Genomic DNA, 17,198 nt, shown 5'->3' with positions numbered 1-17,198 from the left:
CCCACTAACACACAGCTCATTTCTCTATCTGCAACATAGAGAGGGTCCTGACTCTCCTGTAGTCCAAGGGAGGGGGAGAGCACGACACTCCACACCAGGGAGAAAGCCTCGCATTACTGTGTGGAGTTACAGACAGAAGAACAGGAAGTGAGGATTTCTCAGAAGAAATAAGGACATTTAAAAGCAAAATGGAAGGATGAGGTAAGTGAAGGAGGACTGCACTAAGGGAAAGGAAGCTATTTAGGGAAAAAAATACCTTTACAACCCCTTTAAGACTGGAAACTCTGAGGCCTCGTACACACGGCCGAGGAACTCGACATGCCAAACACATCGAGTTCCTCGGCGAGTTCAGGGATGAAGCCGCCGAGGAGCTCGGCGGGCCGCCTTCTCCCATAGAACAACGAGAAAATAGAGAACATGTTCTCTATTTTCTCGACGAGTTCCTCGGCGGCTCCATCGGGCCAAAAGTGTACAGACGACAGAGTTTCTCGGCAGAATCCGGCTCTGACCGAGTTTCTCGCTGAATTCTGCCGAGAAACTCTGTCGTGTGTACGAGGCCTCAGAGCTGAGTGCTTTGGGCTTCATAAAGAGCAGACTATAGAATGCAGATGTGTTGGACCACCACACTAGACACTGCTATGTGGAAATTAGCAAGGGGAAGTATTGAGGAGTCAGATTGGAGCAGACATTGCAGGTTGTAGTTAGAAGTTTGAGTTCTGATAATTGTCAGCCAGTAATCAGACAGACAGGGAAGCAGCATTTGTGAAGTCAGAGGCAGGAGCGGGTATTAGGACGGATGGTATTGGTTCCAATCTGATTATTGTTTTTTTTTTTTGTGACCTAGGATCTGAGTGTACCAATTCCCTTGGCTCCTCTTCCTGCTCTGATCCTTGTGTGACCCGCAGTGTTCTCAATGAGCCCTGGAGAAGTGTAAACAACACAGAATCCTCCACCCCGAACTGTGATTATTACCTGAATGGATGGTATCAGTTTGTTGGCAGTGGAGGTGTTCGTATACCGGAATCCTGTGTACCCGCCTATAGATGTAATACACACGCTCCAGTGTGGATGAATGGAACACATCCGCTCATTACAGACGGCGTCGTGAATCGCACGGCTTGTGCCAGTTATAGTGGAAGTTGCTGCTACTGGACATCAACCATCCAGGTCAAGGCGTGTCCCCAGGGATACTATGTGTACAAATTATTCACAACTCCAGGGCCCGTTTGCTACTTGTCCTATTGCACAGGTAAGTGACTAATTTCCTGTTCCTCATTTAAAAAAAAAGAGTCATTATACCTACTAAGATTTAAAGTCCTCCAGGTTGCAGAATATCTGGGGGTAGCAAATCAAGGTCAACTGAGTTTTCACTTCAGTGTTTTTCTTGGCTTTAGTGTAACTAAATGAAGGCAAACCACTGCTTTTATGCCCAGCATTTTACTTCATTGTGGATCGATCCTGGAAAGGTTCTGTCAGGCTTTTATTTTCTGGAAGGTTTCGGACGGCCTTTCTCAACCTTTTTACCCCAGAGGAGCATTTTAAGCCATAGAAAACCCCCCGCTAAAAGTTATTAAATCTACAACTCGTAATCAATAAGTTGTAGAAAGTTTTAAATAAAGTAAAAGTGAATGTGGCATACCTCGAGTATTTGATACCCTGGGCAGATAATTTATTTATAACACTCATTGTCTGAACCCGGATCACCTGCTGGTGGCACCGTGCTTCCCACAGCAGAGGGTTGCAGTTTGGCTGTCCACCAGCAGGTGCCTCACAACCACCAGCTGGCTGCTGGGAGGGTATTTAGGTCCTCCTCTGCAATTATACTTCACCTCAGTGTTTTGCATTTTGTATTGGTGAATGACTCCTGCGCTACCAATTAATAAATCTCAAATTCTAAGAATAAACCTAATGAATTAATCAAATAATAATCTGTGGGTTGTTGCACGCACACAATCTATAAATTAAATATAAATACAGTGAAACCTTGGATTGCGAGTAACGCGGTTGATGAGTGTTTCGCAATACGAGCACTGTTTTAAAGAAAATCTGACTCGGTTTGCAAATGTTGTCTCACAAAATGAGCAGGATTCAAGCCACAGCGGTGTGCAGTGCCACGTTTGGCCTGAGATGGGGGGGCACCGGAGCCGTTTGGAGCCGATAAGAGCTGTTAGGAGCCATTCGGAAATGCTCGGAAATTCTCCATACCCGAGCCTTTACGAGGTGTTGTAAGTTCAACCGAGCTGTCCCTGGGCCTTTCCGAGTGTTTCTGAGGCTCTCCAGCGCCCCCCACCTCTGGCTACATGCAGTATTGCATGCCATAGAAGTCAATGCGGAACCAATTATTTTCCTTTCCATTGACTTCAATGGGGAAACTCGCTTTGATATGCGAGTGCTTTGGAATACGAGTGTTCTCCTGAAACAGATTATGCTCGTGATCCGAGATTCCACTGTATAGTTAATGTGTGCTGCATTATCAATCTCAAAATTATAAATGTGAAATAACACATAAAATAACTAAGTGCCAATATAGTAGTAATAGTGTCCTGCATACACATCCAGTGTTATTACAGAATCAGTTCTTTAAAAAGTGACAGTTCATCAAAAGCGTGTAATTTGAGATTCAAATCCACAAATCTTCATAAACTTCTAAACCATCTCTTCCCGATCACCACTGTGCTCTCATCTCAATGGTGGGTCAATACTGTCAGATTATAGCGGCAGGGAGACTCCCTGTGGTGATCCCGTACCTCACATCATACCACTGTATCCCTCCTGCCCACCCCTAGTCCCGGACTTGGTTACATGTTTTATAATAAGACATTATAACAGTAGAAATGTTCCAAAAGATATAGTAAAACTTTGGATTGTGAGCATAATTCATTCCGGAAACATGCTTGTAATCCAAAGCACTTGTATATCAAAGCAAATTTTCCCTTAAGAAATAATGGAAACTCAAATGATTTGTTCCACAACCATTTATTCATAAGTCCTTCAGTTTGTAGTCCATATAAAAAAGATTAAAGCGATGTGATTGGAAGGAAAGAAAAAAGGAATGGACGTGGCTGAAAAAATTCAATGCCTGCTGAACTCTGCAGGAAGCGTTATTTCTGGCTCGCCATTATGTGAGACAACACTAATGCCGCGTACACACATGACTGTTTTCCATGACGAGAAAACTGCCATTTTTTAGATTGGTCATGGAAACCAGTCGTGTGTATGCTTTTCCGAGAGGGAAAAAAACGTGCATGCTAAGAATCAAGTACGAGATGGAAGCGCTCGTCCTGGTTAAACTAGCGTTCATAATGGAGATAGCACATTTGTCACGCTGTAACGGACTGAAAAGCACGAGGAAGAAAAGTGCGAATCGTCTCTCACCAAACTTCTACTAACACGAGATTAGCAGAAGGAGCCCAAAGGGTGGCGCCATTCTAATGGAACTTCCCCTTTATAGTGCCGTTGTACGTGTTGTACGTCACCGCGCTTTGCTCAAGCATTTTTCCTTCCTGAACGTGTGTATGCAAGGCAGGCTTGAGAGGAATCACGACAAATCACGTCGAGAAAAACTATTTTTTTTGCATAACAGGAAAAACGGTTGTGTGTACGCGGCATACTAGTGCAGTGCGCACTCCTCCACCCACTCCCTGTTTTACCAGATTTGAGTGGTGTTGACAGGCAGCTGGCAAAAAGGCAACCCATTCGCTTGTTATCAATGTCTGTGTGAAAGATCCCTATCAAACAATGCTGGAGAATATAAAATACAATACAATATAACAAAATATAATACATGTTTTTAAGTTGATTACAATTGCCCTGGGGGTGGTAATCAAACACCCTATGAAAAATAGGTGCCACATCCTAGAATATATGGGTTGAAGAAAAAAAGCATTATAGAAATGTTTTTTTTTTTCCCATAAAAAAGGTGGACTTTGTAGGCACATTAGAATAACAAAAACATATTTTAATAATACATAAATACATAGATGCATCTATAAAAGATTATAACACCATATATAGAACAAAGGCCAAAGGGTCTTTCCAAGGAATATACTCAATAACCTCAGAACTTGATGTGGAGCTGTAACATAACATAGATCCCACGCTGGGTGGAGTAGAGAATCCTGGAGCAGACCACTTAGATCCTTGAACTATTAAAAAGCAGCTCTACATGTTTCGCAATTTCAAATATATTGCTTCTTCAGGAGCTTCTAGATTTTTAAAGAAATAAACTTCAATTAACCACTTGAGATCCGCGCTATAGACGAAATACGTCCGCAGCGCGGCTCTCAAGTGCCAAGTGGCCGTTTAAACACGGCCTCTTATGTGCATTACCCGCGCGCGCCACTGGGTGGCGCGCGGCGGGTAAAAACTGTACCGACGCATCGCCGAAGACCCGATGCGTGTACCGGGCGGCCGCGATGTCCGCCGGGTACACGCGATCGTCGGTGACACGGCGGTGACAGCAGGGACGTGGAGCTCTGTGTGTAAACACAGAGCTCCACGTCCTGTCAGGGAGAGAGGAGACCGATGCTGTGTCTCTTGTACATAGAGACACAGCATCGGTCCCCTCCCCCAGTCACCCCCCTCCCCCCACAAAGTTATAACACACCCAGGCTACACAGTTAACCCCTTCCTCACCCCCTAGTGTTAACCCCTTCACTGCCAGTCACATTTATACAGTAATTCGTGCATTTTTATAGCACTGATCGCTGTATAAATGTGAATGGCGCCAAATTTGTGTCAAAAGTGTCCGATACGTCCGCCGCAATATCCCAGTCCCAATAAAAATCGCAGATCGCCGCCATTACTAGTAAAAAAAAAAAATAATAAAAAAAATCATAATTCTGTTCCCCATTTTGTAGGCGCTATAACTTTTGCGCAAACCAGTCGCTTATTGCGATTTTTTTTTTTTTTTTACAAAAATACGTCGAAAAATACGTATCGGCCTTAACTGAGAAAAAAAAATATTTTTTTTAAAAAAAAATTGGGATATTTATTATAGCAACAAGTAAAAAGAATATATATTTTTTTTAAATTGTTGCTCTTTTTTTGTTTATAGCGCAAAAAATAAAAACCGCAGAGGTGATCAAATACCACCAAAAGAAAGCTCTATTTGTGGGGAAAAAAGGACGCCAATTTTGTTTGGGAGCCACGTCGCACGACCGCGCAATTGTCAGTTAAAGCGACGCAGTGCCGGACGCTGAGATTTCGCCTGGGAACGAAGGGGGTTTATGTGCCCAGTAAGCAAGTGGTTAAAATACATAATACTTTCATACAAGAAGAGCTATCATGTAGCTTGCACTTTAATATGTAAATATAGAGACAAAATGTATTAATATATACAACTCACCAAAGAATGGTGCTATAGATAGGAGATGACGATTGTTAGCCCTGATTCGCAAGCCGGCCACTGGCTACAAATCACACCTCCTTCTGATGGTATTGAGGGAGGCGAAAATGAATGCCACAGATCCTAGACCACCACCGAATAATGTAGTACCTTGCACTGATAGAAAGTAGGTAATTCTGGATAGAAATTTACAAAAATTATATAAACTTAATGCTATACCAAACCATGGTGAATAGGTACTATCACCATATTTTTATGCTTACTATATGGCTCTTCAAAGAAGAAAAAGCTGTAAAGAAGGTCCCTTTGTGTTTTCCTATAGTTCCCCAGTTATAACATAAATCTGTAAATAAAAGAACATTGCATGACAAACTTGCATTTATAATGGAGTTATTGCACTAAAGGCAACAATTGCCAAACTTTAAATGTAAGATCATAAACAGCAACAATGCTGAAAAATTACCTTACAAATCTCGTTTGGGGTATTCGCTGATGGTACTAATTCATCCAAGCAACCACCAGATGGTGATAAAGTAACTGCAGAGGACAAGCCCTCCACTACAGCCAATCTAATTGGAAGTGAAAACATGAATAAGCTAAAGCCTAGCATAAAAGCCATGCTCTTCTTATTACATACTGGTCCATAACAACACCTACCTTCCCACAGTGTTCCCAGAGGATTTAGTCCACAGGAAAATCAGAGACAAACCAAAAGACCAGCTTTTCACACTCTCCTAGTACCTGGAGAGTGACATACCAGCTGGTACTTTATGTACGGGTGACGTCAGAACATCAGACGTCACTCCGGCCGGCCAACTAAGCACCACGCATGCGCAAATTTAGCGTGTGTGCACTAGGGAGCCGCGAACGGCTTTTTTGCTAATCAAAGAATTGATTGCAACTGTGCTTGTAATACATAACTTCTCCAAATCCTTTGCACTAAACATCTCATTGCCAGCATCCATTGTGTACATCTTAAAACACCTTTACATGGCAGCCGCAATAAATTGCATATCTTGGAATACAGCTTCTTAGAAACCTGAATCAATCTGAATTACTTATCCATTTTAAAAGAAATACAAAGTGACCTTCAAAATTTTCTAAATTGGCATAAGGTTTTGTTTCCTTGGTCCGGTAAAGCCGCCATCATAGAAATGAATATCCTACCACATATTCTTTATATCCTAAAAACAATACCCATTTAACTCCCCCAAAACGTTCTTCTCAATCTACAAAAAAGCCTGTACTCACTTTATATGGGGAAATAAACAACCCAAACCCAGTTATAACTTACTAACATATCCTAAACTAAAAGGTGGTACAGGTCTTCCTGATATATACAAATATTACCTAGCATGTCACTTGTCCAGAATAGCGGATTGGGTCTTACATTAAGAAAACTTGGGTCACACTGGAAGAGGCAGGTTCACCAATCCCACTACAAGTGCTCCCCAGGCTCCCAGCAAGTCCCACACCCAGAAGACTCAAAGACCAGCCTGTAGTAGGACAATCCCTCCACTGCTATTACCTTACATGTAGAAATCTAAGCATGTCTTCTTTCCCAGGACCTCTTACACCCTTGAGACGCAACCTTGACTTCACCCCTGGCCTTTCACCCCACTTTTATAAAAAAAGTATGGTCGCACAAGCAAGTGCGAACAGAACACTTCTTCCATAGAGGCAACTTCCTTTCTTATGAAGATACCCAAACTAAAACATTCAACTCCTACTTCCCCTTTTGGACTTACGCACAGCTAAGGATGACCAAAAGCACCTTCAAACTGGTCTTGTGACCTTAAGCCTTTATTTTTTTAAGCACTCTTTATTTTACATTTTCATCATACAAAACATAAAGTAGAGAAACATAAAAAGGAAAAAAATTGCATCAACAATCACAGGTATCACTAACATTTTCTAAGGAGGGGGTCATAGTTTTAGTTTTGTGAATACAATGATCCCAGACAGTCAGTAAGTTGGATATTTCATTAGGGTGGTTGCCAGGTGAAGGAGATAGCACCACTCAAAGCAATAGCAAGAGTAGGGGATATGGTGATCGGTAGGATCTTGGATTTCATGTAATTAATCTGAAAATTAGATACCTGCCCATAGTCTGTTAATTCCGCCATAAGGTACGGCAACGAGACAAGGGGGTCAGTAACATAAAAACAGATGTCATCCACAGAGTACCATAGAGCCTACGGAAATTCCTCCGATATTCGGATTAGCTTGGACTGCCAAACTTATGCTGCGTACAAACGGTCGGAATTTCCGACAACAAATGTTCGATGTGAGCTTTTGGTCGGAAATTCCGTTCGTTTGTAGGCTCTATTGGACTTTTTCTGTCGGAATTTCCGACAGCAAAAATTTGAGAGCTGGTTCTCAATTTTTCGAACAAGAAAAGTTCTTGTCGGAAATTCTGATTGTCTGTATGCAATTCCCACAAGCAAAAAAAAACACGCATGCTCTGAATCATTGAACTTAATTTTTCTTGGCTCGTTGTGGTGTTGTAGGTCACCGCGTTCTTGAGGGTCGGAATTTTGTGTGACCGTTTGTATGCAACTCAAGTTTGAGCCAACATTCCGTTGGAAAAAAAATCCACGGTTTTCTTGTCGGAATTTCCAATTGTATGTACGCGGCATTACTCCTTTTGATGCTTTCTGCTCTAGGAGCACTCCACAATGCCATACAATATCATTTATGTACACCCTTCTTTTCTCTAACTATGAAATGAGGACCAGTAGACTAGGTCAAAAAAGGGAAAATGCTTAGACATCTCCCTTAAAGGGGTTGTAAAGACAAAAATATTTTCTTTAAATTAAAGTCTGACAGTAGCTGATAAAGTAAAAAGTAATGTTTTGCATTATAACAAGTTTGATACCTGTTGAAAGTGAGACGTTTTTTTCACCTCCGTCACTCCTGAATCATTATTCTCACTGACTTCCTGGTTTGCGGTGCACATTCATTCTTGCTACATCACGGCCTAATGGGAACTACAGTTCCCATTAGGCTTAGCCTTCATGCCTGTGAGGGATAAGAGAGCATCTTCACGCAGGGCTGTAGTCATAGGGAGGGGGTGAGCACATTCTGCTTTCCACCATGCAAAACAGCTCAGATGCCGGTGGAAAGCAAGAAGAGGAGAAACAGGAAATGGCATTTTCAAACCTGGATTACTGTATTTTGGAGGTCAAAAGGAAAAACGAGGTAAGTGATATTTAAATGCTCTAGCTTAAAGCAATCAACTGATCTAATAAAAAACGAACCTTTAGTGTTCCTTTAATGATGAGAATTGGGAAAGAGTAAACACTCATAAAGGCTCAATTAATGTGACAACACAAGAAACGAGCTATAAAATACTAACAGAATGGTACAGGACACCCACCCAACTTCACAAATTCTCACCTACAAACTTGCATCTATGCTGGAGTTGTGGTTCAGATCCTCAATCGTTGCTACACATTTGCAACTGTTTTGAAAGGAAGTTCATGAAACAATTACAAAAATGACTATATACACACTTAACTTCACCCCTGCACAATATCTACTGCACCACTCGTTCCTTCCAACAGCTACATACCATAAGTTTTTAGCCCTACACCATGTAAATTCTGCAAGACGTTGTAACCCCTACAAATTGGAGGACCTCTACACCACCAACACTCAGAGACTAGTACCGTTTCATACGCAAATGACAGACATAGTGGAACTTTTAACCATCGTAAAAGACAACCCAAATTCACCCGAACCTGGGCCTGTTGGTACCCTACAATCTTAACCTTACCGTCAGATGCTAATTGACTATTATTTTCTTCTGATCCCGATACCTGTAAGATGGAGAACCTCTACACTCATTCTTCTCGTCCAATGTCCCCAACTCCAATCAATATACCTGATATCACCTCTGCTGCACTTTCTAAGTGTCACCAAACCTATATATCTTAGATTATCGATGATCATAAATAGCAGTTTTTGCTCCACCCCCCCTCATATTGCCCTACTTCCCCTTTATCTTCCGATGCTTACTAAATTCTTCTTCAACCTACCCCCTCCCCCTCAATTCTCAAATATCTTCTCTTACCTACCCCTTCTCTTTTTTTTCCCTCCCATTATATCCCTCAGCCTTATATCACCCTTCTTCTTCATACACACTGTTATACATTGGCCCTCATCATTCAGAGATTAAAAATATAGGAATGCCTTAATACAGGCATACCCCACTTTTAAGTACACAACGGGACCAGAGCATGTATGTAAAACGAAAATGTACTTAAAGTGAAACAATACCCTTTTTCACTTCTAGGGTGTAGTGGGGGGTCAGGGACTGTAGTGGGGGTGTCGAGAGCTGTAGTTGAGGTCTCAGGGGCTGTAGTGGGGGTGTCAAAGGCACACTGGAACAGGGTGGGGTATGCTCTCGGAGCTTCAGCTCCTTCTACTGCGGCTGCAAAATGTCCGTACAGTACTTGTAAGGCACTTTACATACACTCGCGGGTATGTCCTTACTCGCGAGGGTATGTAAAGTGAGTGTACTTAAAGCGGGGTATGCCTGTATAGCACTCCTGATAACCTGAGTTATTGTAACTCGTTATACTTAGATCAGGGGCTTGTTTTTATTACATACCTAATCCTACTTTCTATGTCTAGTATATTACTTTGAATCCTCAATATTTATGTGTTTATGTAATGATTGCTGTCATTTTGTATTTCCCTCTCCTCTTGAGAGACATTTTCATATTCCCTGTCATGTTCTTAGTATTCACAACGATACATTGTAGCCTTTAATTAATTCCACTTTTATATGAATGATCCCTTCTTTCCTTTCACAGAGACCACCAACAGCTCTACAACCACAGGTAAGTGTTAAATATTACTATCTCGTGTTATAGAAAAACTAAGGAATGTGTCAGATAGGTGACTTTAATATCTAATTTTTTTAATGGGTTGATCTCTTACTGGGTAAGCACGGCTTCCCTCTTCCTGGGCTTCCCCAGTGACGTAGCAGAGGGTACGTCAGAGGGGGCGGGGTCACGTGACGGGTGGCCCTGCCTCCTCTATATAAGTAATGTCACAGCTGCAGCGCGTCATTCGCTGGGCTGTGCTGCTGCGCCGGATAGATGGATCTTCTCAGCGCTGGAGCGGAGATCACCCGACGCAGGATCTTCTCATCGCTGGAGTTCACCCGCAGAAGTCGCAGGATCAGGACAACGCAGGAAGCCGGGAACGAGTGGATTTCTCACCGCTGGAGTTTTTTTTTTTTTTTTTAATAAACGACTTTATTCAATGGTGTCAGTGTGTTTTTTTACAATACTTTACACTTCCTTCGTGAAATGGTAGGGGTACAGTGTACCCCATTACCATTTCACACAGGGGGGGTCAGGATCTGGGGGTCCCCTTTGTTAAAGGGGTCTTCCAGATTCTGATAAACCTCCCACCCGCATACCCCCACAACCACCGGGCAAGAGTTGTGGGGATGAGACCCTTGTCCCCATCAACATGGGGACATCCTCCCCATGTTGAGGGCATGTGGCCTGGTGCGGTTCAGGAGAGGGGGGGCCGCACTCTGTCCCCCCCTCTTTTCTGCGGCCGGCCAGGTCAACGTGCTCGGATAACGGGTCTGGTTATGGATATTTAGGGGGAACCGCACGTCATTTTTGTTTTAAATTGACGGCGGGGTTCCCCTGAATATCCATACCAGACCTGAAGGGTCTGGTTATGGATATTTAGGGGGAACCGCACGTCATTTTTGTTTTAAATTGACGGCGGGGTTCCCCTGAATATCCATACCAGACCTAAAGGGTCTGGTTATTGAATTTGCGGGGACCTCCGCGCATTTTTTTTTCTAAAAGTCCGTGTCCCATTGACTACAATGGGGTTCGAAGTTCGGGTTCGGACCCGAACCAGAACATCCAGGTGTCCGCTCAACTCTATCTCTCTCTTCTACCTTCGGCTTACAGAAAGGGGAGGGGGCGGCGGGGGAGATACAGACAGCCCGCAGCTCTCCTCTCCCTGTCACGTCGCCGCTGCTCTATTTGCCAGAGAACTTGGCAGTGGCACCGTGACAGAGAGAGGAGAGCCGCGGGCTGTCTGTATCTCCCCCGCCGCCCCCTCCCCTTTCTGTAAGCCGAAGGTAGAAGAGAGAGTGTCTCTAATTGGATTTGCCGCACTGCCACCCAGCTTTCTGCCTGCTGTTGCCCTCCCCATGATTGGCCACAGCAGAATCACGGCTGTAGGGGGAGGCAGCTTGATGGCTCATATTTAAGCTGCTTTCTGGCCCCCTTTGCACTCGGCACGAGCCACTGCACTCCTAAGCAGTACTACCCTGATAGTGGCCCTGCGTGCGGGAGACGGGAAGAGGGCGCGGGTGCCATTTTCGTGGGGGGAGGGGGGCGGCTTTTTTGTCACAGTTTGAAACTTCTTAAGACTACTTGCCAACTATACCAGTTTAAATTCCCTTGCCCCTTCGTCCCGATATCTCAGTGTGGAGTGCTGGTACTAATGCTGCCCAGCTCTGCCCTATTGTTGTATACAGATGACTCACCTGCAGACCCTGTGTTTACATGTAAATAACTGACATTCATATGTAAATAGCTGTGGCCGGCAGCATTGATATGTAAATAAAGGCGTCAATTATATGTATATCATGCCCCCCTGCAGTGAGGAGATGATGTGCTTTAACCTCTAGCAACCAATCAGTAAGCAGTATTACTGTACAGGTTCCAATCTGATTATTGTTTTTTTTTTTTGTGACCTAGGATCTGAGTGTACCAATTCCCTTGGCTCCTCTTCCTGCTCTGATCCTTGTGTGACCCGCAGTGTTCTCAATGAGCCCTGGAGAAGTGTAAACAACACAGTATCCTCCACCCTGAACTGTGATTATAACAAGAACGGATGGTATCAGTTTGTTGGCAGTGGAGGTGTTCGTATTCCGGAATCCTGTGTACCCATAAATAGATGTAATACAAACTATCCAGTGTGGATGAATGGAACACATCCGGTCATTACAGACGGCATCGTGAATCGCACGGCTTGTGCCAGTTATAGTGGAAGTTGCTGCTACTGGACATCAACCATCCAGGTCAAGGCGTGTCCCCAGGGATACTATGTGTACAAATTATTCACAACTCCAGGGCCCTTTTGCCAGTTGTCATATTGTACAGGTAAGTGACTCATTTCCTGTTCCTCATTTAAAAAACAAAAAAAGAGTCATTATACCTACTAAGATTTAAAGTCCTCCAGGTTGCAGAATATCTGGGGGTAGAAAATCAAGATCAACTGAGTTTTCACTTCAGTGTTATTCTTGGCTTTAGTGTAACTAAATGTATTTATTGGCGTATAACACTCACTTTTTTACCCTGAAAATAGGGGGGTAAACTGTGCCTGCGTGCTATATGCAGGGGGCTGTGGAAATTTTTTTTCCTTAAAATTCCCTCTTAAGATAAAAGGTGCATGTTATATGCCTGTGCGGGTTATACGCTGATAAATACGGTAAATGTAGGCAAGCCACTGCTCTTTATGCCCAGCATTTTACTTCTTTGTGGATAGATCCTGGAAGAGTTCTGTCAGGCTTCTATTTTCTGGAAGGTTTAGGACGGCCTTTTTACCTCAGAGGAGCCCTTGAATTAATTTGATGCCATAGAAACCCCCCCCCCCCCCCCCGCTAAAAGTTATTAAATCTACAACTCGTAATCAATAAGTTGAAGAAAGTTTGAAATAAAGTAAAAGGGAATGTGGCATACCTCGAGTATTTGATACCCTGGGCAGATAATTTATTTATAACACCCATTGTCAGGGCCTGGATCACCTGCTGGTGGCACTGTGCTTCCCACAGCAGAGGGTTGCAGTTAGGCTATCCACCAGCAGGTGACGCACAACGGCCAGCAGATCACAGTAATCAGTCTCCACCTGATGCTGGGAGGGTATTTAGGTCCTCCTCTGCAATTATACTTCACCTCAGTGTTTTGCATTTGTATTGGTGAATAACTCCCGCACTACCAATTAATGAATCTCAAATTCTAATGCCACGTACACACGATCATTTTTCGGCATGAAAAAAATCAACGTTTTTAAAAACGTCATTTAAAACAATCGTGTGTGGGCTTCACATTGTTTTTCAGCTTCTGATAAACAACAAAAAAAAAAGATTCGAACATGCTGCATTTTTTAATGTCGTTTTAAAAAATGTCATTTTTCGTGTTGTAAAAAATGATCGTGTGTCTGCTAAAACGACGTTTTAAACCTGCGCATGCTCAGAAGCAAGTTATGAGACGGGAGCGCTCGTTCTGGTAAAACTACCGTTCGTAATGGAGTAAACACATTCATCACGCTGTAACAGACAGAAAAGCGCGAATCGTCTTTTACTAGCAAGGAATCAGCTAAAGCAGCCCAAAGAACTTCCCCTTTAGAGTGCCATCGTACGTGTTGTACGTCACCACGCTTTGTTCATCATTTTTAAAAAACTATGGTGTGTGGACAACATCGTTTTTAACGATGAAGTTGGAAAAACGTCGTTTTTTGGACATGCTGAAAAACAATGTTTCTTTTTCATGACGAAAAACGATCGTGTGTACACGGCATAAGAATAAACCCAATGAATTAATCAAATAATAATCTTTGGGTTGCTGTGATTCTAACTGTGTGTGGGGCTGGGCTATGAGTGACACAACAGTGATCACTGCTCCCAATGAGAGGCAGCAGTAGATCACTGTCCTGTCACTAGGCAGAACAGGGAAATGCCTTCTTTACATAGGCATCTCCCTGTTCTGCAGCTCCATGACACGATTGTGGGCCCCGGTCACCGCGGGACCCACGGTCACACTCACGGAGCTCGCAGCGCGTGCGCAATGCCACAAATTAAAGGGGACGTTCAGGTACGTCCATATGCGCAGCCCTGCCATTCTGCCGGTCAAATAGTCATGCAGCGGTCGGCAATCGGTTAAGGGGGGGTGTTGGAGGCGGTGCTAGTGAGGGGAGCAGGTTTGTTTGATGCCCACCCAAAATATTGAGCACCATCCGCCACTGGTTCAAAGAGGTGCCACCCTCAAATGAAATCACGCCTCTTACCAGAAATATATGGTCTCGATTTTTAGAGATCTCACTCACTCCAGATCTCTTACCCTCACTGGTTCTCTAAGTCCACAGATTGTATCACCTTGGGAAAAAAATCCTTCATATCCGGTCTAAATACTGTTGTCACCCCAGGGAATCGGCTGGCTTTACCTGAGGGGTACATATGCTGAATCTCAATTATGCTCAGGCATATATGAAAGACAGAAGAGGCTTCATAGTAGTGTAGTATCTTAAAACCACAATTTATTAAAAAAGGTATAGCAATTACACAACAGAAGCTTAAAATCAGCGGAACAGACTGCAAATTCCGCCGCAGTCCTCGCCAGCTCCTCGCCAGCTGGCCCAAGTGTGATGATATCACAGATGCGGCTCCACCCGACGCATTTCCTGTAACAGGCGTCTACTGGGAACAAGGCTCCTTCTGGGGCGTTTCAGGCTAAACCTTATATGTAAACGAGCAGGAAAAGCACCGGAGCATCCCTACATCAGTATATCCGGCATAGAGTCCATCCTATGTGCTACCTCTGTGTGATGATAAGATAAAAATTGTACCCTATATTTAATCACATCTAAAAAACAGGGAGGAATAAACCCCACTAATTTACTATAAAGCTGAAAAATTTGCATATTAATTGAAAATATAAAAAAGTGAAAAATTGCGTAAAAGAGAAAAATAGAAAATATGTACGGTAAAAAATTTAAATATACAGAAAGTGAAAATAATAAAACCAAATTATATATCATATATTTATATCATTTTTTGTTTTTATTATTATTTTATAAATAAATATATATATATTTCTAAGATACTTTTTCCATTTTTTTTCACTAGATAGTGAAAAAAAAAAAGTATCTTGTATCTTAGAAATATATATATTTATTTATTTCTTTATAAAATAATAAAAATATTGATGCTGAAAAAAAACCTTTAAATATACTAATGCAACAGAGAATTATGTAGGGCACACATATTTCTGATGACCAAAAAAAAGGAAAATATGGTGGTGATCTGCCATCCGGTCCCTTCACCTGACTCCCAAAAAATGTTCATATATAGACAAACATGCAAAGAAGGTCATCATGAATCATAGACAGCACCGGCCTTGCACTCTTTCTTGTCCCTGTATACTTGTGCTTCATCACTTACGCATTTTGGGGTCACAGCCCTTCATCATTATAGTGTCACCTCTGGAAGTCTCATTCAGAGGAATTCTCTCACCTCTGATGGGAAAACATGGTTTCTGTGACTTCAAAAAGAGAAAAGTAAAGTGGGAGAAAAACATTTTAAAAAGCGTGTGTATAATAACCACTTAAGCCCCAGACCATTTGGCTGGCCAAAGGATCGGGCCACTTTTGGCGATTCGGCACTGCGTCGCTTTAACTGACAATTGCGCTGACGTCGTGCTACGTGGTCCCAAAAAAAATTGACGTAATTTTTCCCCACAAATAGAGCTTTTTTTTGGTGGTATTTGATCACCTCTGCAGTTTTTATTTTTTGCGCTATAAACAAAAATAGAGCGACAATTTTGAAAAAAAAAAAACAATACTTTTTACTTTTTGCTATAATAAATATCCTTATTTTTTTTTTTTTTAAAAAGCATTTTTTTTTCCTCAGTTTAGGCCAATACGTATTCTTCTACATATTTTTGGTAAAAAAAATCACAATAAGCATTTATTGATTGGTTTGCGCAAAAGTTATAGCGTTTACAAAATAGGGGATAGTTTTATGGCATTTTTATTATAAAAAAGATTTCACTAGTAATGGCGGCAATCAGCGATTTTTATCGTAACTGTGACATTACGGCGGACACATCGGACACATTTTTGGGACCATTCACATTTATACAGAGATCAGTGCTATTAAAATTCACTGAATACTGTGTAAATGTGACTGGCAGGGAAGGGGTTAACCAGTAGGGGGCGGGGAAGGGGTTAAGTGTGTCCTAGGGAGTGATTCTAACTGTTAGGCCCCGTACACACGACCGAACATGTCCGCTGAAACTGGTCCGCGGACCAATTTCCGCGGACATGTCCGACCGTGTGTACAGCCTAGCGAACAGGTTTCTTCGCCTAGCGGACAGGTTTCCAGCGGACAAAAGTTTCTTAGCATGCTTAGAAACTTGTACGCTGAAAAACCTGTCCGTCGGACATGTCCGATGGTTAGTACGACTCATCGGACATGTCCGCTGGTTATGACGTATAACCAGCGGCCCAAAATCCCACGCATGCGTCAAATTAATTTGACGCATGCGTGGAAGCATTGAACTTCCATGTTAGAGAACGTCGGTGTCTTCTACGTCACCGCGTTCTCTGTCCGCAGGGATTTTGGTCTGATGGTGTGTACACACATCAGACCAAAAGCTCCCAGCAGACATGTCCGATGAAAACGGACCGTTTTCATCGGACATGTCTCCTCGTGTGTACAAGGCCTCAGGGTTGTGGCTTACTGTGAGGCCCCGTACACACGACAGAGTTTCTCGGCAGAATTCAGCGAGAAACTCGGTCAGAGCCGGATTCTGCCGAGAAACTCTGTCGTGTGTACACTTTCGGCCCGATGGAGCCGCCGAGGAACTCGTCGAGAAAATAGAGAACATGTTCTCTATTTTCTCGTTGTTCTATGGGAGAACTTAGCCCGCCGAGCTTCTCGGCGGCTTCAGGGCTGAACTCGCCGAGGAACTCGATGTGTTTGGCACGTCGAGTTCCTCGGCCGTGTGTACGGGGCCTGACACGTCACTGATCGCTGCTCCCGATGACAGGGAGCAGACGATCAGTGTTGTGTCACTAGGCAGAA

The 17,198-nt window shown here is 43.0% G+C and overlaps 1 protein-coding gene across 1 annotated transcript in view; it reads left to right on the top strand.

Annotated features, from left to right (window-relative positions):
- Positions 1-825: 825 nt before the first annotated feature.
- LOC120942823 (uromodulin-like) overlaps positions 826-17,198 on the top strand; it is a 28,298-nt gene continuing 11,925 nt past the window's right edge. The window contains exons 1-3 of the mRNA XM_040355748.1: positions 826-1,249; positions 10,168-10,194; positions 12,094-12,498. Of these exons, the coding sequence (XP_040211682.1) occupies positions 1,069-1,249; positions 10,168-10,194; positions 12,094-12,498 (613 nt within the window). The 5' untranslated portion in view covers positions 826-1,068. The remainder of the gene's footprint in view (positions 1,250-10,167; positions 10,195-12,093; positions 12,499-17,198) is intronic.

This window comes from Rana temporaria, chromosome 6, assembly GCF_905171775.1.
Source record: "Rana temporaria chromosome 6, aRanTem1.1, whole genome shotgun sequence".
NCBI lineage: Eukaryota > Metazoa > Chordata > Amphibia > Anura > Ranidae > Rana > Rana temporaria.
Note: the sequence above shows the minus strand (reverse complement) of the source record. Positions and strands in the feature narration are given on the sequence as shown.